The 23,241-nt window shown below is 44.1% G+C and overlaps 1 protein-coding gene across 1 annotated transcript in view; it reads left to right on the top strand.

Moving 5' to 3' along the window:
- LOC139373407 (protein argonaute-3-like) overlaps window positions 1–23,241 on the top strand; it is a 49,059-nt gene that overhangs the window by 23,753 nt on the left and 2,065 nt on the right. The window contains exons 13-18 of the mRNA XM_071113871.1: window positions 20,729–20,888; window positions 21,583–21,673; window positions 21,844–22,038; window positions 22,225–22,359; window positions 22,464–22,565; window positions 22,846–23,045. Of these exons, the coding sequence (XP_070969972.1) occupies window positions 20,729–20,888; window positions 21,583–21,673; window positions 21,844–22,038; window positions 22,225–22,359; window positions 22,464–22,565; window positions 22,846–23,045 (883 nt within the window). The remainder of the gene's footprint in view (window positions 1–20,728; window positions 20,889–21,582; window positions 21,674–21,843; window positions 22,039–22,224; window positions 22,360–22,463; window positions 22,566–22,845; window positions 23,046–23,241) is intronic.

Raw genomic sequence — 23,241 nt, 5'->3', positions numbered from 1 at the left:
TCTTGATCAAATAGCCCTTACACAGCCTGGAGGTGTGTTGGGTCATTGTCCTGTTGAAAAACAAATTATAGTCCCACTAAGTGCAAACAAGATGGGATGGCGTATCGCTGCAGAATGCTTTGGTAGCCATGCTGGTTAAGTGTACCTTGAATTCCAAATAAATCAGACTGTCACCAGCAAAGCACCCCCACACCATCACACTCCTCCATGCTTCACGGTGGGAACCACACATGCGGAGATCATCCGTTCACCTGCACTGCATCTCACAAAGACACGGCGGTTAGAACCAAAAAGCTTATATTTGGACAAATTTCCACTGGTCTAATGTCCATTGCTTTCTTGGCCCAAGCAAGTCTATTCTTCTTATTGGTGTCTTTTAGTAGGGGTTTCTTTGCAGCAATTCAACCATGAAGGCCTGATTCACACAGCCGCCTCTGAACATTTGATGTTGAGACGTGTCATCAAACAGTTGATTTTGAGATTCTTCAAAGTGGCCATCCTTTGCCTTGATATCAGCTTTACACACTCTTGTCATTCTCTCAAGCAGCTTCATGAGGTAGTCACCTGGAATGCATTTCAATTAACAGATGTGCCTTGTTAGTTAGTTTAAATTTCTTTCCTTCTTAATGCGTTTGAGACAATCCGTTGTGTTGTGACAAGATAGGGGTGGTATACAGAAGATAGCCCTATATGGTAAAAGACCAAGTCCATATTATGGCAAGAACAGCTCAAATAAGCAGAAATGACAGTCCATAATTACTTTAAGACATGAAGGTCAGTCAATCAGGAAAGTTTCAAGAACTTTGAAGGTTTCTTCAAGTGCAGTCACAAAAACCATCAAGGGCTATGATGAAACTGGCTCTCATGAGGACCGCCACAGGAAAAGAAGACCCAGAGTTACCTCTGCTGCAGAGAGTTACCAGCCTCAGAAATTGCAGCCCAAATAAATGCTTCAGAGTTCAAGTAATATACGCATCTCAACATCAACTGTTCAGAGGAGACTGAGTGAATCAGGCCTTCATGGTGGAATTTCTGCAAAGAAACAAAGGACACCAATAAGAAGAAGAGAATCGTTTGGGCCAGAAACACAAACATTTGGCATTAGACTGGTGGAAATCTGTAATTTGGTCGAGTCAAAATTTGACATTTTTGGTTCTAACCTCCGTGTCAATGTCCGACGCAAAGCAGGTGAACAGATGATCTCCTTATGTGTGGTTCCCACTGTTAAGCATGGAGGAGTGTGATGGTGTGGGGGTGCTTTGCTGTGATTTATTTGGAATTCAAGGTACACTTATCCAGCATGGCTACCACAGTATTCTGCTAAGATACACCATCCATGTTGTTTGTGCTTAGTCCCACTGTCATTTGTTTTTCAACAGGACAATGACCCAAAACACACCTCCGGGCTGTGTAAGGGCTATTTGACTAAGGATAGTGATGGATTGCTGCATCAGATGACCTGGCCTCCACAATCACCCGACCTCAACCCAATTGAAATGGTTTGGGATGAGTTGGACCGCAGAGTGAAGGAAAAGCAGCCAACAAGTGCTCTACATATGTGGCAACTCATTCAAGACTGTTGGAAAAGCATTCCTCATGAAGCTGGTTAAGAGAATGCCAAGAGTGTGCAACGCTGTCAAGACAAAGGGTGGCTACTTTGAAGATTCCAAAATCTGGAAAGTATTTGAACCCTTTGGAATTGCCTGGATTTCTATATACATTGGTCATCAAATTTGATCTGATCTTCATCTAAGTCACACAAACAGACAAACAGTGTGTTTTAAATGTAATAACACACACATTACTGTATTTTATTTTATTTAGTCTATATTGAACCACTAGGCTAATGACTTCTCCAAAAGCTAATTGGAATCAGGAGTCCGCTAACCTGGAGTCCAATCAATGAGATGAGATTGGAGATGTTGGTTAGAACTGCCTTGCCCTACAAAAAACACTCACAAAATGTGGGTTTGCTATTCACAAGAAGCATTGCCTGATGTGAACCATGCCTCGGACAAAAGAGATCTCAGAAGACCTAAGATTAAGAATTGATTACTTGCATAAAGTTGGAAAAGGTTACAAAAGTATCTCTAAAAGCCTTTATGTTCATCAGCGCACAGTAAGACAAATTGTCTATAAAATGGAAAACGTTCAGCACTGTTGCTACTCTCCCTAGGAGTGGCTATCCTGCAAAGATAACTGCAGGAGCACAGTGCAGAATGCTCACTGAGGTCAAGAAGAATCCTAGAGTGTCAGCTGAAGAAATCAAAATCTCTGGAACACGCTAACATCTCTGACAAGTCTGTGATACGTAAAACACTAAACAAGAATGCTGATCAAATTAAATTTATATAGCCCTTTGTACATCAGCTGATATCTCAAAGTGCTGTACAGAAACCCAGCCTAAAACCCCAAACAGCAAGCAATGCCGGTGTAGAAGCACGGTGGCTAGGAAAAACTCCCTAGAAAGGCCTAAACCTAGGAAGAAACCTAGAGAGGAACCAAGCTATGTGGAGGGGCCGGGTGGAGATTATAACAGATAACAGAACATGGCCAAGATGTTCAAATGTTCATAAATGACCAGCATGGTCAAATAATAATAATCGCAGGCAGAACAGTTGAAACTGGAGCAGCAGCACGGCCAGGTGGACTGGGGACAGCAAGGAGTCATCATGTCAGGTAGTCCTGAGGCATGGTCCTAGGGCTCAGGTCCTCAGAGAGAAAAAAAGAAAGAGAGAATTAGAGAGAGCATACTTAAATTCACACAGGACACCGGATAGGACAGGAGAAGTACTCCAGATATAACAAACTGACCCTAGCCCCCCGACACATAAACTACTGCAGCATAAATACTGGAGGCTGAGACAGGAGGGGTCAGGAGACACTGTGTCCTCATCCGATGACACCCAGGGCCAAACAGGAAGGATATAACCCCACCCACTTTGCCAAAGCACAGCCCCCTACACCACTAGAGGGATATCTTCAACCACCAACTTACCATCCTGAGACAAGGCCGAGTATAGCCCACAAAGATCTCCGCCACGGCACAACCCAAGGGGGGGGGGCACCAAACCAGACAGGAAGATCACATCAGTGACTCAACCCACTCAAGTGTTCACAGGAGGACAGCAGTGGCTTCTTCCATCGGAAGTTTGCAAACGTACACCTGGATGTTCCACAGTGCCACTGGCAAAATATTCCGTGTACAGATGAAACTACAGTTGAGTTGTTTGAAAGGAACACACAACACTGTGTTGAGGGAAAAAAAGCAAAGCACACCAATGTCAAAACCTCATCCCAACTGTAAACTATGGTGGAGGGTGGATCATGGTTTGGGCTGGTTTGCTGCCTCAGGGCTGGACAGCTTGCTGTCATCGACAGGAAAAAATTGGGAATTAATTTATCAAGACATTTTGCAGGAGAATGATAGGCTATTTGATAGGCTATCTGTCCGCCAATTGAAGCTCAACAGAAGTTGTGTGACGCAACAGAACAACGACCCAAAACACAGAAAAAAATCAATAACCGAATGGCTTCAACAGAAGATAATGCACCTTCTGGAGTGGCCCAGTCAGAGTCCTGACCTCAAACCAATTAGATGCTGGGGCATGATCTCAAGAGAGCTGTTCACACCAGACATCCCAAGAATATTGCTGAATTGAAACAGTTTTGTAAAGAGGAATGGTCCAAAATTCCTCCTGACCGTTGTGCAGATCTGATCCGCCACCTCAGAAAATGTTTGGTTGAGGTTATTGCTGCCAAAGGAGGGTCAACCAGTTATTAAATCCAAGGTTTCACATACTTTTCCAACCCTGCACTGTGAGTAAAGTAACGCTCCCACGGTGTGTTCAATGAAGACATGAAAGCATATAATAATTTGTGTGTTATTAGTTTAAGCAGACTATGTTTGTCTATTGTTGTGACTTAGATGAAGATCAGATCAATTTTATGATCAGTTTATACAGAAATCCTGTTAATTGCAATGGGTTCACATACTTTATCTTGCCATTGTAAACATCTGATGTTGATAACCTCTCAAAACCAAGTGTACTTACTTTCCAGCCCTTTCTAAACAGTTGGCACCAGTGGTTTAGTGGAGGGTAAAAGCGTAAATGGGAGTGTTACTTTAATCACATTTCACGATGAGTAGTGTTTTTTTCCACTACTGTATATCACTCGGCACCACTGCAGCTGGTACACACAGTCAGTATTGGGGTACTGAGGTAGGTTGAGCTGGTACTTCTTATCCGTGACAAGAGGCACAAAACGTCCCCGCAGATAGTGTTAGCGTCCACGGAAGTATGTTGCTGACTTCTTAGGGGCAGTCAGGGAGACCATCTGTGCTGCTCTGCTCCTCATCCCAACCTGAAGAGGACATATAGTATGTGCGGATATCACTATCCCAAATGGAAACATTTTGGTCCAGCTAATAGCCATAAGGCACACTGGATTGAACCTCTGTATTCAACAAATAATGTTCCTTATGTTTTCTCAACAAAATACTGCCCAGCATTTTGTTTTTATCAAGCCAAGGACAGTACCTTTTGCAATTGAGATATAAACTCAGAAAAAACGTCCCTTTTTCAGGACCCTGTCTTTTAAAGATAATTCGTAAAAATCCAAATAACTTCACAGATCTTCATTGTAAAGGGTTTAAACACTGTTTCCCATGCTTGTTCCATAAACAATTAATGAACATGCACCTGTGGAACGGTTGTTAAGACACTAACAGCTTACAGATGGTAGGCAATTAAGGTCAGTTATGAAAACTTAGGACACTAAAAAGGGCTTTCTACTGACTGCAAGCTTGGCACACCTGTATTTGGGAATTTCTCCCATTGTTCTCTGCATATCCTCTCTCTCTGTCAGGTTGGTTGGGGAGCGTCGCTGCACATTTATTTTCAGGTCTCTCCAGAGATGTTTGATGGGGTTCAAGTTCGGGCTCTTGCTGGGTCATTCAAGGGCATTCAGAGACTTGTCCCGAAGCCACTCCTGCGTTGTCTTGGCTGTGTGCTTAGGGTCGTTTTCCTGTTGGAAGGTGAACCTTTGCCCCAGTCTGAGGTCCTGAGCACTCTGGATCAGGTTTTCAACAAGGATCTCTCTGTACTTTGCTCTGTTCATCTTTCCCTCGATCCTGACTAGTCTCCCAGTCCCTGCTATTGAAAAACATCCCCACCACATGGATGCTGCCACCACCCTCCTTCTCCGGTGGGATGATGCCAGGTTTCCTCCAGACGTGAAGCTTGGCATTCAGGCCATAGAGTTCAATCTTGGTTTCATCAGACCAGAGAATCTTATTTCAAGGTCAGAGACTTGACCAATGCCCTTCTACCCCGATTGCTCAGTTTTGCCGGGCGACCATTTCTAGGAAGAGTCTTGGTGCTTCCAAACTTGTCCAGTTAAGAATGATGGAGGCCACTGTGTTCTTGGGGACCTTCAATGCTGCAGAAATGTTTTGGTACCCTTCCCCAGATCTGTGCCTAGAAATAATCCTGTCTCGGAGCTCTACGGAAAATTCCTTCGACCTCCTGACTTGGTTTTTGTTCTGACATGCACTATCAACTTTGGGACCTTTTTATATAGACAGGTGTGTGCCTTTTCAAATCATGTCCAATCAATTGAATTTACCACAGGTGGACTGCAAGTTGTAGAAACATCTCAACAATGATCAATGGAAACAGGATGCACCCGAGTTCAATTTTGAGTCTCACAACAAAGGGTTCGAATACTTATGTACACTACTGTTCAAAAGTTTGGGGTCACTTAGAAATGTCCTTGTTTTAAAGAAAAACAGTTTTTGTCCATTGAAAATAACATCAGTGTAAACATTAATGTTATAAATGACTATTGTATGACTATTGTAGCTGGAAACGGCAGATTTTTATGGAATGTCTACATAGGCATACGGAGGCCCATTATCAGCAACATCACTCCTGTGTTCCAATGGCACGTCATGTTAGCTAATCCAATTTGATCATTTTAAAAGGCTAATTGATCATTAGAGAAAACCCTTTTGCAATTATGTTAGCACAGCTGAAAACTGCTGTTCTGATTAAAGAAGCAATACAACGGGTCTGAATAGTTGAGTATCTGGAGCATCAGCATTTGTGGGTTCGATTACTGGCTCAAAATGGCCAGAAACAAATAACATTATTCTGAAACTCATCATTCTGTTCTTGTTCTGAGAAAATGAAGGTTATTCCATGTGAGAAATTGGCAAGAAACTGAAGATCTCGTAAAACGCTGTGTACAACTCCCTTCACAGAACAGCGCGAACTGGCTCGAACCAGAATAGAAAAAGGAGTGGGAGGCCCCGGTGCAAAACTGACCAAGAGGACAATGACATTAGTGTCTAGTTTGAGAAACAGACGCCTCACAATTCCTCAACTGGCAGCTTCTTTAAATTGTACCCGCAAAACACCAGTCTCAACGTCAGTGAAGAGGCGAACTGGGATTCTGGCCTTCTAGGGTATGAATGTACAGCAATGGTCACCTATCATTTGGCACACTCCCCCCTCGTGCTAGCAACATACCCATACAGCAGCTGCAATGAGAAGACTGACCACGAAAGCAACAAACATGATGCGTAGAGTCCGGTCCTAGGCCTCCCATGGCATCTGGGATTGCCTACGACGGGACATCAGCTGGTACATCCTCGTCTGGGTTGTGGGGCACCTTCCTACAGTGGTTTGCCTGAACCCACATAGACCTCTCTGCAACTTTCACTGCTGTCTGGGTTGTCAGAAGCACTTGGAATGGACCAGTCCAGCGCTGTTGGTGCCAGGTCTTTCTGCGGAGGTCCTTGATGACCACCCAATTGCCTGGTTGAAGTTTGTGGAGTGGTCCTTCCTTTGATTCAGGTAAAGCCGCTTTCACCCTGGGTAAAATATGAAGGAAAAAGGAAACCGCACACTGCTCTTGATAGCATCACTGATATTTAATAAGATTACGTATCGGCCTCACGGCCCGGGTCAGAGCTTTTTGTGAATTGTTTAAAAATGTGCACCCTTTATGTAGACCTAGCCCCATCCATACCACACATCGAGGCAAAGGAAAAACAAATAAGTGCTACCCTGGGAAAACTAGACTTCAGAACATTAAGTGCAGCACAGTAACTTACCATTTGACCCTTGCAACCCATCAATGTCAACTTGTTCTGTGGGAATGGAGTGTTAAGCAATATCGTGGGTTAGGGTTACTCACCCTTCCTGTGAGTATTTCATGAGGTGCTAAACCAGTGGTACGATGCGCGCGTCCAGACATGTACATCAGAGGCGTTACTGTTACCCATGGCAATCCGGTCTCAGTCATCAGTTTAATCAATTTAATTTTCAGTGTTTGGTTGGCTCTCTCTATGAGATCACCACTGGATGGATGATAACCACAATGTATTTACAGGTCAATCTGCAAACTTTCAGATATGTTCGAAATAACACTATTTACAAAATGAGAGCTGTTCATTTGGACGGCAGACCTCACTTAGGGATGATTTCCCTTAGTAGGTTCTTTGCTACAGCCATTGCTGTGGCATGCTTACAAAGAAATGCTTCTACCCATTTGGAGAAGGCATCAACCAGGCAGTACCTATACCCCTGGCATGGAGTAAGCTCAATGAAGTCCATCATTATGTGCTCAAAAGGGTCTTCGGGCCTTGGGTGGGTTGACATAGGCAGCCTTTGCCTGCGTTTTTAGTCATACAAATCAAACACTTAGCACAAAATCCAGGAGGAAACCAAAAAATGATGTACAATTTCTACTACTCCCCCTTTGACACATGATCTTGGCCATGTGTCAACTTAGCCACATAGGGGAAGCAAGATCTGGGTAAAATGGGAAGGCTGTCAAAGGAACACTTCTTCCTCCACTGTCTCACCTCCCCAGGCTCTGCACCTGATTGCAGATCAGAAACATCATGTAAACATATTTGCTGCAGAAACAGGAAGTGAAACCATTTGGAGAGTGGGGGAAACAATCAACACGGCAGCTGCCTTTGCAGCCATGGCAGCCATAGCATTCCCTTTAGAGACAGTTTTTTTTATATAGTTTCGCAATCAGTCTTACCAGATGATGTAAGGAACCCACGATGCAGCCACAATGTTCCAAAATCATGCACCACCCCGAACGCGTATCTGCTATCAGTATAAATGGTAACAGTTTTATCCTTAGCTAGAATGCACACCCTAGTCAGTGAAAATAATTCTGCAGCCTGAGCTGACAGATGTGATGGCAGTTTTGCACTCTTAAGTATCTATAGCAGTCGTACCTGCGTAGGCAGTGGTGGAAAAAGTACAACATTGTCATACTGAGTCATTTTCTATTAAGGTATCTTTACTTTTACTCAAGTAAAAGTGAAAGTCACCCTGTAAAATACTACTTGAATAAAAGTCTGAAAGTATTTGGTTTTAAAAATATTTGCCAACTGATGATAATGGTAAACCCCACGATTGTGCTGGCATTGTGGAGCAGGTCTGTCAACCCCACCCTGACCTCTATCTGCAATTTTCAGCAAGAAACACTAACAGAGCTCTGGTGTCGACTTCACATGCTTGTTCAGAACACAGTAACAGGTCGACATACTGTATTTATTTTGTGCCAAAGCAGCAGAAAATACCACCGGAGATTCCGAGTAACCTTGGTGGCAGACGAGTCAAACGCTTGTTTAAAATCTTAAACACGAACCAGAACTGTGATTCATTCTGGTGCGACGGGAATGCTATAAAAAAGCATTAGCCAAATCAACAACTGAAAACCGTTTTGCCGCACAGAAGATAGAATCGTAATGGGGTTTGGCACAGCAGGAGCCATTGCATAAACTGCATCGTTAACAGGTCTAAGATCTTGAACAAAACGCCAATCACCTGAGGCTTTTCATACAGAAAGAATGGCGGTATTACAGGGAGAGCCTGGACAAGGCACAATAGCTCCTCTTTCTACCAATGAAGCATGAACAGGGGTAATCCCCTTGATAGCTTCCTCACTTAGGGGATACTGAGTTCAGCTTGGTCTGTGTGGGTCCTTAGGTGTGACAGTAAGCCGGTTCAACGCCCCCCCTCTTTCGCCCAATGTCATACTTAGAGAGTCCGGGAGACCAATCAACAAGGGCGACTCATTCTCCATGGAAATCATCTGTTTAGTGCTATCAAGGCCATGTACATCTCATTGAACATGTACAGCAATGGAACACACGAAGTATGAATGCTGGGGGAGAATTTAGACCCATCCCTGCAAGACCGACTTCAACCAAATACCAATATCCTCCCAAGCAGCAACATCTGTTTTTAGCTACCGATACATAAATACATACAACAAAGCCTGTTCTGTATTCAATTTAACACTGAAAAGCACAAAATTGGGGCCCACTATACATATCACTGCAAAGTAAGCTCTCTTGGATATGGTCCCGGTCAGCCAACTTTGTTCATAATCTAAATCTCTTGTCAATAGTGAGAAATGTGCGGTGCAATGTAAGCCAGTCTGTGACATAAAACTACCTTCTGTTTCCAACAACTGCGAGCAGTTGATAAAATGAAATCAGTAGGGTCATAGTGTGACCCATGAATATCCTGTACATCCCATGCATAGTACCACTCATGTTCAGACCATGTCGGACAACATCATGAGGTGACGTCTCCTGAGGCTGTACAACAGGGAGGCCTTTTCCTTCACAAAGAATATGAATTCCCAATTTACAGAGAAGATCGCTTCCTGCCAAATTTACAGGACAACATTCCCCCAAAAATGTATTGATGGTAAATGCATGTGTAATTAACTCTTTCAGAGTCACTCCCGAGGCTCCTATAGTGGTGGAAGGTTTGGACATCAATTCCAAATATATGGCAGACATTGCAGAGCGAGTATCTTCTAGAAATGTGATTGGCTCACCACTGACGAAGAGACAAACCATTGGCTCCTCACGGGGGTTGGAAAAAAATCTTTAAATGCTGTCTAAGGGTGTCAGCTGGCTCGATCTTGCGTCAGTCCATATGTGGGTTGTAAAGCGTTGTTTTCGGTGGAGGTCCGGTTTTCCTACGCCCCCTGTTCGGTAGGTTCATTTCGACATGTTCCTTATTTTGAGGTCTTCGCTGAGCCTGCCGCTGCTGGCCCTGTCCTTGATTTAAAAAGCCTGTGCAGCTTGTAACTTCACTCCTTCTTTTTCTATTCTCTGTTTTGTCTTGTCTTCTTGAGACAGTTGCTGCCTCTCAGCATGTTTGCAGTGTTCAATAAGTGCTTGTAGACTGTTACTTTCCCAGCCAATGCAGGTCATTTTAACCTGTTTACTAAGGGCTGGCAAAATTCCATTCATTAGGGCAGATTTAAAGAGGCTGTCATAGTCATTGCGGCGGCCATCAGTCATTGGTTTGAGCCCGCTATGCTTTCAGTAGCAGGTTTTCAGCCCATGTCTGTAGTGTTCCAACGACTCTTTAGCTTTCTGCGTGCAACTATGGATAGCTGCCCAAACAGTCATGGGTGGGTAATGTTTATTTTATTTGATCACACAGTGTAACCAGTTGGGTATGATACGCTCCACCCTCTTCCCATTGGTAGTTTTCATCAAAGCCTCCCTCAACGTCTGCCCATCGCAACCTCATCTTGACACGGCAAATGTGCGTGATCTCAGCTGCAGATGGCTTGTACGGCCAACTTAAGTAGCTGTGTGGTAAAATCACCAGTGTCCTTTGTAAGATTTGTAAGTTCTTTAGCAATGTCCTTCTTCATTTCGTCCAAGTCTTTTGGATGTCGAAGAGCGGGTGCCATTCGACATGGCCCTCCTCACCGTCCACAGATCGCAGTTGTGAATTAGAGAACGTTACCAAAGGTGCCTGGAGAAATGTTGTGTTCGGGTCCCCCTTTTCTTTTTTTTCTTTTTTTACCTGTTCTGGTCGTGACCGTTTTGGGTAAGGAACTTACATGTAGGGGTCGGCGTCGATGGTGGACTAAGTTCCCAGAGTCCATCTACACCAGAGACCGGACTCAATGTGGGCGGTGCACGGAACGGATTTCTGCTCCTCCAAGTGGTCTGCTGGTAGAGCTACGGTGGGGGAGAGACGGCTGAGAGAGCTGCTGTCGGACAACCAGGGCTGGTGCTGGTGAAGTGGATACAGGGTTATAATAGGGGGTGGAAAGTCATCATCCGTGTTTCTCCTTCTTTTCTCATCTTCCTCCGTGTGTTTCTTGTTACTTTCTTTCAGCATTATTCCTTTAACTTTCCTGTCTGTCTTTTGGCTTCCCTCTCCCACTTTCTAAACATACACATTTCTTGGCTTTCTTGGTTTCCTCAAACTTCAAAAAGGTATTTCTACATTCTGCTAATAAGATTTCACTCAATGTACCTTTTTAAGGGAAAATCTGCTACTTTGTGCCAGAGCGGTACCTGTTCCAGAATGTCCCTGCCCCATTTATCTGCCATGACCTTCACTGGTCCCGTGAGATGATCAGTCAGGCAAGGTTCTCCCTTGCTGCTCTTGGCTCCCATTGTGAAACTCCACTATACACTATTCACTATTCAAACAACAGTGTTTAATTGGTGTTTGGTTCTAAATATCAGAGTAAGAACTCAATGGACACTATGAAAGCTTAAACCAAGTTTATTCCCCCCGAAGGATCGAAAAGCTGAGCAGACAAAGACATTGGTTCCACCAGTGGTGGTATATACACGGCTCATAAAAATAAAGGGAACACTTAAACAACACAATGTAACTCCAAGTCAATCACACTTCTGTGAAATCAAACTGTCCACTTAGGAAGCAACACTGATTGACAATAAACTTCACATGCTGTTGTGCAAATGGAATAGACAACAGGTGGAAATTATAGGCAATTAGCAAGACACCCCCAATAAAGGAGTGGTTCTGCAGGTGGTGACCACAGACCACTTCTCAGTTCCTATGCTTCCTGGCTGATGTTTTGGTCACTTTTGAATGCTGGCGGTGCTTTCACTCTAGTGGTAGCATGAGACGGAGTCTACAACCCACACAAGTGGCTCAGGTAGTGCAGCTCATCCAGGATGGCACATCAATGTGAGCTGTGGCAAGAAGGTTTGCTGGGTCTGTCAGCATAGTGTCCAAAGCATGGAGGCGCTACCAGGAGACAGGCCAGTACATCAGGAGACGTGGAGGAGGCCGTAGGAGGGCAACAACCCAGCAGCAGGACCTCTACCTCCGCCTTTGTGCAAGGAGGAGCACTGCCAGAGCCCTGCAAAATGACCTCCAGCAGGCCACAAATGTGCATGTGTCTGCTCAAACGGTCAGAAACAGACTCCACGAGGGTGGTATGAGGGCCTGACGTCCACAGGTGGGGGTTGTGCTTACAGCCCAACACCGTGCAGGACGTTTGGCATTTGCCAGAGAACGCCAAGATTGGCAAATTCGCCACTGGCGCCCTGTGCTCTTCACAGATGAAAGCAGGTTTACACTGAGCACGTGACAGAGTCTGGAGACGCCGTGGAGAACTGCTGCCTGCAACATCCTCCAGCATGACCGGTTTGGCGGTGGGTCAGTCATGGTGTGGGGTGGCATTTCACTGGGGGGCCGCACAGCCCTCCATGTGCTCGCCAGAGGTAGCCTGACTGCCATTAGGTACCGAGATGAGATCCTCAGACCCCTTGTGAGATCATATACTGGTGCGGTTGGCCCTGGGTTCCTCCTAATGCAAGACAATGCTAGACCTCATGTGGCTGGAGTGTGTCAGCAGTTCCTGTAAGAGGAAGGCATTGATGCTATGAACTGGCCCACCCGTTCCCCAGACCTGAATCCAATTGAACACATCTGGGACATCATGTCTCGCTCCATCCACCAACGCCACGTTGCACCACAGACTGTCCAGGAGTTGGCGGATGCTTTAGTTCGGGTCTGGGAGGAGATCCCTCAGGAGACCATACGCCACCTCATCAGGAGCATGCCCAAGCGTTGTAGGGAGGTCATACAGGCACGTGGAGGCCACACACACTACTGAGCCTCATTTTGACTTGTTTTAAGGACATTACATCAAAGTTGGATCAGCCTGTAGTGTGGTTTTCCACTTTAATTTTGAGTGTGACTCCAAATCCAGACCTCCATGGGTTGATAAATTTGATTTCCATTGATCATTTTTGTGTGATTTCTGTCAGCACATTCAACTATGTAAAGAAAAAAGTATTTAATAAGAATATTTCATTCATTCAGATCTAGGATGTGTTATTTTAGTGTTCCCTTTATTTTTTTGAGCAGTGGGGTGGAATCTCTTCCTTCTCGCAACATTCTCGCAACACATCTCTGCTGCTAGGCAGGAAACAAAGTGACCTGACCTCGACCCCCTTCATCACTAATCCATGGCTCTCCCCTTATCAGTGCCTGCCACGTGATCGTTTTCCCTACACTTAGCACATTCCAAGCTTAATTGCACCCACCATATACCTTCCTCCTACAGATAACCATTAACTTCTGGTGTAGACCCTAGACTATGGCACCCCTCATGTCTCTATTATAACTAATGATTAATCATATTTAAAGTTTAGAAATCCGAACCCATCCATCTTCCTTTCTTATAATTCTAAAATATATTTTTATATAATTTATATAATATAAAATATAATTTATATAATTTCTTCATTATTTTATTTTAAATGTTATACCCAAATGGCAGTTCCCCCTATGCAAATTCTCACGTAGGTTTTACATTTATAGCTGGTTTCCCAATCATAACTAACTTTCACCAGTACACTGATTCATTAATTCTATTTTACAATGTTTGTCTAAGCTGCAGGAATATTTTTGACTTGAACCTCAGGACCCTGTCCTGGAATCACATAGCTCATACATTTACACCTGACGATGGTAACCCATGGCATATTTCTCCAGGACTTTTTCCTGGAATCACATAGCTCATACATTTACACCTGACGATGGTAACCCATGGCATATTTCTTCAGGACTTTGTCCTGGAATCACATAGCTCATACATTTACACCTGACGATGGTAACCCATGGCATATTTCTCCAGGACTTTGTCCTGGAATCGCATAGCTCATACATTTACACCTGAGGATGGTAACCCATGGCATATTTCTTCAGGACTTTGTCCTGGAATCACATAGCTCATACATTTACACCTGACGATGGTATCCCATGGCATATTTCTTCAGGACCCTGTCCTGGAATCACATAGCTCATATATTTACACCTGACGATGCTCTCATGCATGTTTCAGTGTTACTTGCCTCGAAGCAAGAATATAAGTTATTTAGCTCGTCTGGTAGGCTCGTCTCACTGGGCAGCTCTCGGCTGTGCTTCACTTTGTAGTCTATAATAGTTTGCAAGCCCTGCCACAGCCGTTGAGCATCGGAGCCGGTGTAGTACGATTCGATCTTAGTCCTGTATTGACGCTTTGCCTGTTTGATGGTTCATCGGAGGGAATAGCGGGATTTCTTATAAGCTTCTGGGTTAGAGTTCCGCTTCTTGAAAGCAGCAGCTCTACCCTTTTAGCTCAGTGCGAATGTTGTCTGTTATCCACGGCTTCTGGTTGGGGTATGCACGTACAGTCACTGTGGGGACGACGTACATACGTCATCCCTCGGTCTCCTCGGGAGCAATCAGCAAGCGGAGTTGCCATCCCTCCTCGTCGCCAAATTGTGTTAGTCTCTCTCTTCCTATAGAATTGCTCTTTCAAACAACAATTTTATAAGATTTACAAAAACGAAGCCATCAACCATCACCAATAATGGCTCAGAGTTGAAAGCTTAACAAACATAGTCGGGTCCTTGCTTTATTGAGAAAATACAACCCCTTCCTGTATACGTGGCAGTCAGCAGATCGTGTGTAAAAGGTAATTAGTTGTCCGTGCAGACTTAAGATGGACGGTTGAGCCCTCGGGCTATCAAGCTTGTGCTAACTGCATTCAAAAGAACAAACACTATGTACTCCTTTCTGCAAGTTTCCATATATGTGACTTTCTGTAGTTGGTAAACCCACGGGATGTCTGTCACATTCTGCAGTTGCATCCAAAGGGCTCTTAGTCATAAGACAGGGCTTACAGCTACTGTTGAAGTCTGAAGTTTACATATACTTAGGTTGGAGTCATTAAAACTCGTTTTTCAACCACTCCACAAATTTCTTGTTAACAACCTATACTTTTGACAAGTCGGTTAGGACATCTACTTCAAATCAAATGTATTTGTCACATACAGATGGTTAGCAGATGTTAATGCGAGTGCAGCGAAATGCTTGTGCTTCTAGTTCCGACCATGCAATAATATCTAACAAGTAATATAACCTAACACTTTCACAACAACTACCTCTTATACACAAAGGAATGGATCCGAATATGTACATAAAAATATATGAATGGGTGATGCCCGAACGGCATAGGCAAGATGCAGTAGATGGTATAGAGTACAGTATATACATATGAGATGAGTAATGTAGGGTATGAAAACATTATATAGAGTGGCATTGTTTAAAGTGGCTAGTGATACATTTAATTACATCAAGGTGGCAAGATGCTTTGTGCATAACACAAGTCATTTTTCAAAAAATTGTTTACAGAGATTATTTCACTTTCACTGTGTTACAATTCCAGTGGATCAAGATGATATACAATAAGTTGACTATGCCTTTAAATTCCAGAACAATGATGTCATGGCTTTAGAAGCTTCTGATTGACAACAGGCTAATTGACAACATTTTAGTCATTTGGAGGTGTACCTGTGGATGTAGTTCAAGGCCTACCTTCAAACTCAGTGCCTCTGCTTAACATCATGGGAAAATCAAAAGAAATCAGCCAAAACCTCAGAAAAAAATTGTTGACCTCCACAAGTCTGGTTCATACTTGGGAGCAATTTCCAAACGCCTGAAGGTACCACGTTCATCTGTACAAACAATAGTACGCAATTGTAAACGCCATGGGACCACACAGCCGTCATACCCCTCAGGAAGGAGATGCGTTCTGTCTCCTAGAGATGAACGTACTTTGGTGTGAAAAGTGCAAATCAATCCCGGAACAACAGCAAAGGACCTTGTGAAGATGCTGGAGGAAACGGGTACAAAAGTATTTACAATTGAAGTCGGAAGTTTACATACACCTTAGCCAAATACATTTAAACTCAGTTTTTCACAATTCTTGACATTTAATCCTAGTAAAAATTCCCTGTTTTAGGTCAGTTAGGATCACCACTTTATTTTAAGAATGTGAAATGTCATAATAATTGTAGAGTGATTTATTTGAGCTTTTATTTCTTTCATCACATTCCCAGTGGGTCAGAAGTTTACATACACTCAATTAGTATTTGGTAGCATTGCCTTTAAATTGATTAACTTGGGTCAAACGTTTCAGGTAGCCAAGCTTCCCACAATCAGTTGGGTGAATTTTGGCCCATTCCTCTTGACAGAGCTGGTGTAACTGAGTCAGGTTGTTGGCCTCCTTGCTCACACATGCTTTTTCAGTTCTGCCCACAAATTTTCTATAGTATGGAGGTCAGGGCTTTGTGATGGCCACTCCAATACCTTGACTGTGGTCCTTTTTGCCATTTTGCCACAACTTTGGAAATATGCTTGGGGGTCATTGTCCATTTGGAAGACCCATTTGCAACCAAGCTTTAATTTCCTGACTGATGTCTTGAGATATTGCTTCAATATATCCACATAATTTTCCTTCCGTCATGATGCCATCTATTTTGTGAAATGCACTAGTCCCTCTTGCAGCAAAGTACTCCCACAACATGATGCTGCCACCCCCGTGCTTTACGGTTGGGATGGTGTTCTTCGGCTTGCAAGCCCCCCCCCTTTTTGCTCCAAACATTACGATAGTCATTATGGCCAAGCAGTTATATTTTTGTTTCATCAGACCAGAGGAGATTTCTCCAAATAGTACTATCTTTGTCCCCATGTACAGTTGCAAACCGTAGTCTTGCTTTTTGATGGCGGTTTTGGATCAGTGGCTTCTTCCTTGCTGAGCAGCCTTTCAGGTTATGTCGATATAGGACTCGTTTTACTGTGGATATACAGTTGTCTGGAGTTTTAAAAAGCACTGTCGTTGCATCAATGTACCTAACCATGAATATCAATGCCTTAAAATCAATACACAAGTATATATTTTTAAACTTGCATATATATATATATATATTAAGAAATTCATGTTAGCAGGCAATATTAACTAGGGAAATTGTGTCACTTCTCTTGCGTTCTGTGCAAGCAGAGTCGAGGTATATGCAGCAGTTTGGGCCGACTGGCTCGTTGCGAACTGTGTGAAGACCATTTCTTCCTAACAAAGACCGTAATTAATTTGCCAGAATTGTACATAATTTTGACATAACATTGAAGGTTGTGCAATGTAACAGCAATATTTCGACTTATGCCACCCGTTCGATAAAATACGTAAAGGTTCCGTATTTCACTGAAAGAATGAATGTTTTGTTTTCGAAATGATCGTTTCCAGATTTGACCATATTAATGACCTAAGGCTCGTATTTCTGTGTATTTCTTATATTATTTTATTATATTGTCTATGATTTGATATTTGATAGAGCAGTCTGACTGAGCGGTGGTAGGCAGCAGCAGGCATGTAAGCATTCATTCAAACAGCACTTTCCTGCATTTGCCAGCAGCTCTTCGCAATGCTTGAAGCACAGTACTGTTTGACTTCAAGACTATCAACTCCTGAGATTTGGCTGGCAATACTATAGTACCTATAAGAACATCCAATAGTCAAAGGCATATGAAATACAAATGGTATAGAGAGAAATAGTCCAAAAAATCCTATAATAACTGCAACCAGCTTTCATATGTCCGCCCTCCTTTCGGAAAAGCTGACCACGACTCCATTTTGTTGATCCCTGCCTACAGACAGAAACTAAAACAAGAAGCTCCCGCGCTGAGGTCTGTTCAACGCTGGTCCGACCAATCTGATTCCACACTCCAAGACTGCTTCCATCACGTGGACTGGGATATGTTCCGTATTGCGTCAGACGACAACATTGACGAATACGCTGATTCGGTGTGCGAGTTCATTAGAACGTGCGTTGAAGATGACGTTCCCATAGCAACGATTAAAACATTCCCAAACCAGAAACCGTGGATTGATGGCAGCATTCGCGTGAAACTGAAAGCGCGAACCACTGCTTTTAATCAGGGCAAGGTGACTGGAAACATGACCGAATACAAACAGTGTAACTATTCCCTCCGCAAGGCAATCAGACAAGCTAAGCGTCAGTATAGAGACAAAGTAGAATCTCAATTCAACGGCTCAGACACAAGAGGTATGTGGCAGGGTCTACAGTCAATCACGGATTACAAAAAGAGAACCAGCACCGTCACGGACCAGGATGTCTTGCTCCCAGGCAGACTAAATAACTTTTTTTCCCGCTTTGAGGACAATACAGTGCCACTGACACCTCCCGCAACTAAAACATGCGGACTCTCCTTCACTGCAGCCGACGTGAGGAAAACATTTAAACGTGTCAACCCTCGCAAGGCTGCAGGCCCAGACGGCATCCCCAGCCGCGCCCTCAGAGCCTGCGCAGACCAGCTGGCTGGTGTGTTTACGGACATATTCAATCAATCCCTATCCCAGTCTGTTGTTCCCACATGCTTCAAGAGGGCCACCATTGTTCCTGTTCATAAGAAAGCTAAGGTAACTGAGCTAAACGACTACCGCCCCGTAGCACTCACTTCCGTCATCATGAAGTGCTTTGAGAGACTAGTCAAGGACCATATCACCTCCACCCTACCTGACACCCTAGACCCACTCCAATTTGCTTACCGCCCAAATAAGTCCACAGACGATGCAATCTCAACCACACTGCACACTGCCCTAACCCATCTGGACAAGAGGAATACCTATGTGAGAATGCTGTTCATCGACTACAGCTCGGCATTTAACACCATAGTGCCCTCCAAGCTCGTCATCAAGCTCGAGACCCTGGGTCTCGACCCCGCCCTGTGCAACTGGGTACTGGACTTCCTGACGGGCCGCCCCCAGGTGGTGAGGGTAGGCAACAACATCTCCACCCCGCTGATCCTCAACACTGGGGCCCCACAAGGGTGCGTTCTGAGCCCTCTCCTGTACTCCCTGTTCACCCACGACTGCGTGGCCATGCACGCCTCCAACTCAATCATCAAGTTTGCGGACGACACAACAGTGGTAGGCTTGATTACCAACAACGACGAGACGGCCTACAGGGAGGAGCTGAGGGCCCTCGGAGTGTGGTGTCAGGAAAATAACCTCACACTCAACGTCAACAAAACTAAGGAGATGATTGTGGACTTCAGGAAACAGCAGAGGGAACACCCCCCTATCCACATCGATGGAACAGTAGTGGAGAGGGTAGTAAGTTTTAAGTTCCTCGGCGTACACATCACAGACAAACTGAATTGGTCCACCTACACAGACAGCATCGTGAAGAAGGCGCAGCAGCGCCTCTTCAACTTCAGGAGGCTGAAGAAATTCGGCTTATCACCAAAAGCACTCACAAACTTCTACAGATGCACAATCGAGAGCATCCTGTCGGGCTGTATCACCCCCTGGTACGGCAACTGCTCCGCCCACAACCGTAAGGCTCTCCAGAGGGTAGTGAGGTCTGCACAACGCATCACCGGGGGCAAACTACCTGCCCTCCAGGACACCTACACCACCCGATGTCACAGGAAGGCCATAAAGATCATCAAGGACAGCAACAACCCGAGCCACTGCCTGTTCACCCCGCTATCATCCAGAAGGCGAGGTCAGTACAGGTGCATCAAAGCTGGGACCGAGAGACTGAAAAACAGCTTCTATCTCAAGGCCATCAGACTGTTAAACAGCCACCACTAACATTGAGTGGCTGCTGCCAACACACTGACTCAACTCCAGCCACTTTAATAATGGGAATTGATGGGAAATGATGTAAAATATATCACTAGCCACTTTAAACAATGCTATCTAATATAATGTTCCCTACATTACTCATCTCATATGTATATGTATATACTGTACTCTATATCATCTACTGCATCCTTATGTAATACATGTATCACTAGCCACTTTAACTATGCCACTTTGTTTACATACTCATCTCATATGTATATACTGCACTCAATACCATCTACTGTATCTTGCCTATGCCGCTCTGTACCATCACTCATTCATATATCTTTATGTACATATTCTTTATCCCCTTACACTTGTAAGGTAGTAGTTTTGGAATTGTTAGCTAGATTACTTGTTGGTTATTACTGCATTGTCGGAACTAGAAGCACAAGCATTTCGCTACACTCGCACTAACATCTGCTAACCATGTGTATGTGACAAATAAAATTTGATTTGATTTGTTCTCATGTTCTGAGCAAGGAACTTAAATGCTAGCTTTTTTTACATGGCACATATGGCACTTTTACTTTTCTTCTCCAACACTGTGTTTTTGCATTATTTAAACCAAAATTGAACATATTTCATTATTTATTTGACTAAATAGATTTTATTTATGTATTATATTAAGTTGAAATAAGTGTTCATTGTTCGTTCAGTATTGTTGTAATTGTCATTATTACAAATATATATATTTTGGTCCTCCAATATTCAGTATCGGAGTTGAAAAATCATAATCGGTCGACCTCTACTAATTGTGTATTTTCCACGACATAGCCAGAGTATACCATGTACAAGATGGCATTAAGTGTAAGATGTTTACCGACGTCTACAATATGGCATTGGATGTAAATGGTTACCTGTGTCCTACAATATGACACCAGGTGTAAAATGGTTCCCTTTGTCTCTCTAACAGCTGAGGTAAAGCGGGTTGGAGACACCCTTCTCGGCATGGCCACTCAGTGTGTCCAGGTGAAGAACGTGGTGAAGACGTCCCCCCAGACCCTTTCCAACCTCTGCCTCAAGATCAACGTCAAACTGGGGGGCATCAACAACATCCTGGTCCCACACCAACGGTAAAGCAAAGTGCCACAGGCAGAAAACCCCTATTTAGCAGAAACGCATATATACTTTATGATGGAAAACACCTATGTAGTGTATGACAAAAACCTATTTGGACATGCTCGACTGTTCAAAGTTTGGGGTAACTTAGAAATGTCCTTATTATTGGAAAAAAATGTGTCCATTTAGAATAACATCAAATTGATCAGAAATACAGTATAGACATTGTTAATGTTGTGAATGACTATTGTAGCTGGAAACGGCTGATTTTAAAAATATATCTACATAGGTGCACAGAGGCCCATTATCAGCAACCATCACTCCTCCTGTGTTCCAATGGCACGTTGTGTTAGCTAATCCAAGTTAAAAGGCTAATTGATCATTAGAAAACCCTTTTGCAATTATGTTAGCACAGCCGAAAACTGTTGTCCTGATTTAAATAAGCATTAAAACTGGCCTTCTTCGGACTGAGAATCTGGAGCATCAGCATTTGTGGGTTTGATTACAGGCTCAAAATGGCCAGAAACAAATACCTTTCTTCTGAAACTCGTCAGTCTATTCTTGTTCTGAGAAATGAAGGCTATTCCATTCGAGAAATTGGCATTGGACAAACAAATTGCTTTCCTTTCAAAAACAAGGACATTTCAAAGTGACCCCAAAGTTTTGGACTGTAGTATATGTCTGATGTTTGTCTCTCTCTTCACCCAGTCCCTCAGTGTTCCAGCAGCCTGTTATCTTCCTGGGGGCCGACGTCACTCACCCTCCAGCCGGAGACGGAAAGAAGCCATCCATCGCAGCGGTCAGTCTCTTCCTGTCACTCTAGTTTCCATTTCCACTTTCCTCACAAACACTGCCTTGTCTGTCTATCTAGTTGTCATGGAGTCTGATGGATCTAGTACATTGGAAATCTACTAGTTTGCTACAATAGCGTTCTGAAACATGGTGTCAGAAGTCATGTTTCTGTCCCAGGTGGTGGGCAGTATGGACGCCCACCCCAGCAGGTACTGTGCCACAGTGAGGGTCCAGAGACCCAGACAGGAGGTGATCCAGGACCTGGCCTCCATGGTGCGGGAGCTCCTCATCCAGTTCTACAAGTCTACCCGCTACAAACCCACCAGAATCATATTTTACAGGGATGGCGTGTCAGAGGGACAGTTCAGACAGGTTAGTTAAAATACTTATGTCCCCCTTCAATCTCTCATTTAAAGTTGACAGCCAACCCAAATTATGTCCCTATGTTGAGAAATACATGTATTACAAAAATGTTCTTCATAGACTATTAGCCTTAAACTTGAATTCTTCACCGCGTGCCACTCTTTGCTGGTGAGTTGACTTCTCTCTGTGTGGCAGGTGCTGTACTATGAGCTGCTGGCGATCAGGGAAGCCTGTATCATGTTGGAGAAGGAGTACCAGCCGGGCATCACCTACATCGTAGTGCAGAAACGCCACCACACACGCCTCTTCTGTGCAGACCGCAATGAGCGGGTAAGCAGTGCTATGGATCTCTCCTTGTACATTGATTGACTTTATCTGCTAGGCTTAGATTGGTGGTTGAACTGTTTTTAAATGGGGTGTTGTTTCTTTGGCAGGTTGGACGGAGTGGTAACATTCCTGCAGGCACCACTGTGGACACAGATATCACTCACCCCTATGAGTTTGACTTTTACCTCTGCAGCCACGCAGGAATACAGGTGTGTGTCAAGACTCACACCAGGGTTATGTTCAATAGGCATACAATGGGAAAACGTTGTAATACTAAAGTCAGCATTCTTATTGAACAAGTTCAGGTAGTATATCCTGCTTATTTCTCCCTAATGTCGACTCTTGCCGTCATTGATACTTTCTCAGAGGTTCGTCGGCCTCTATTGCTTTCCACTACACTTCGTTGTCAGTGTTGAATCAATGCTGGTATCCTCTCCATGGAACCCTCATTGTTCCTGTGGTATTACAGACTTCGCCTTCTCCCTACAGGGTACGAGCCGACCATCCCATTACCACGTCCTGTGGGACGACAACTGCTTCACGGCTGACGAGTTTCAGCTGCTCACCTACCAGCTGTGCCACACCTACGTCCGCTGCACCCGCTCTGTCTCCATCCCCGCGCCAGCCTACTACGCCCACCTGGTGGCCTTCCGTGCCCGCTACCACCTGGTGGACAAAGAACATGACAGGTGGGGCGGGGGGGGGGATTCATTTCATTGTGAACAAGTATACTTTTCTGTAGGGCTAAAATCACTGTCTCATGCTGTTTATCAGGTAAAAAGAAACTGGAGGCCGATGTCATGTATTGACTATAAAATAATAGTCAAGTTCATTCAAGAGAAATGTTCTCTTCTCTTTCTGTCCTTTTCCCTTTCTCGTTTCCTC

This window comes from Oncorhynchus clarkii, chromosome 18, assembly GCF_045791955.1.
Source record: "Oncorhynchus clarkii lewisi isolate Uvic-CL-2024 chromosome 18, UVic_Ocla_1.0, whole genome shotgun sequence".
Classification (NCBI taxonomy): Eukaryota; Metazoa; Chordata; class Actinopteri; order Salmoniformes; family Salmonidae; genus Oncorhynchus; species Oncorhynchus clarkii.
This window is presented reverse-complemented; position numbering and strand designations above follow the sequence as displayed.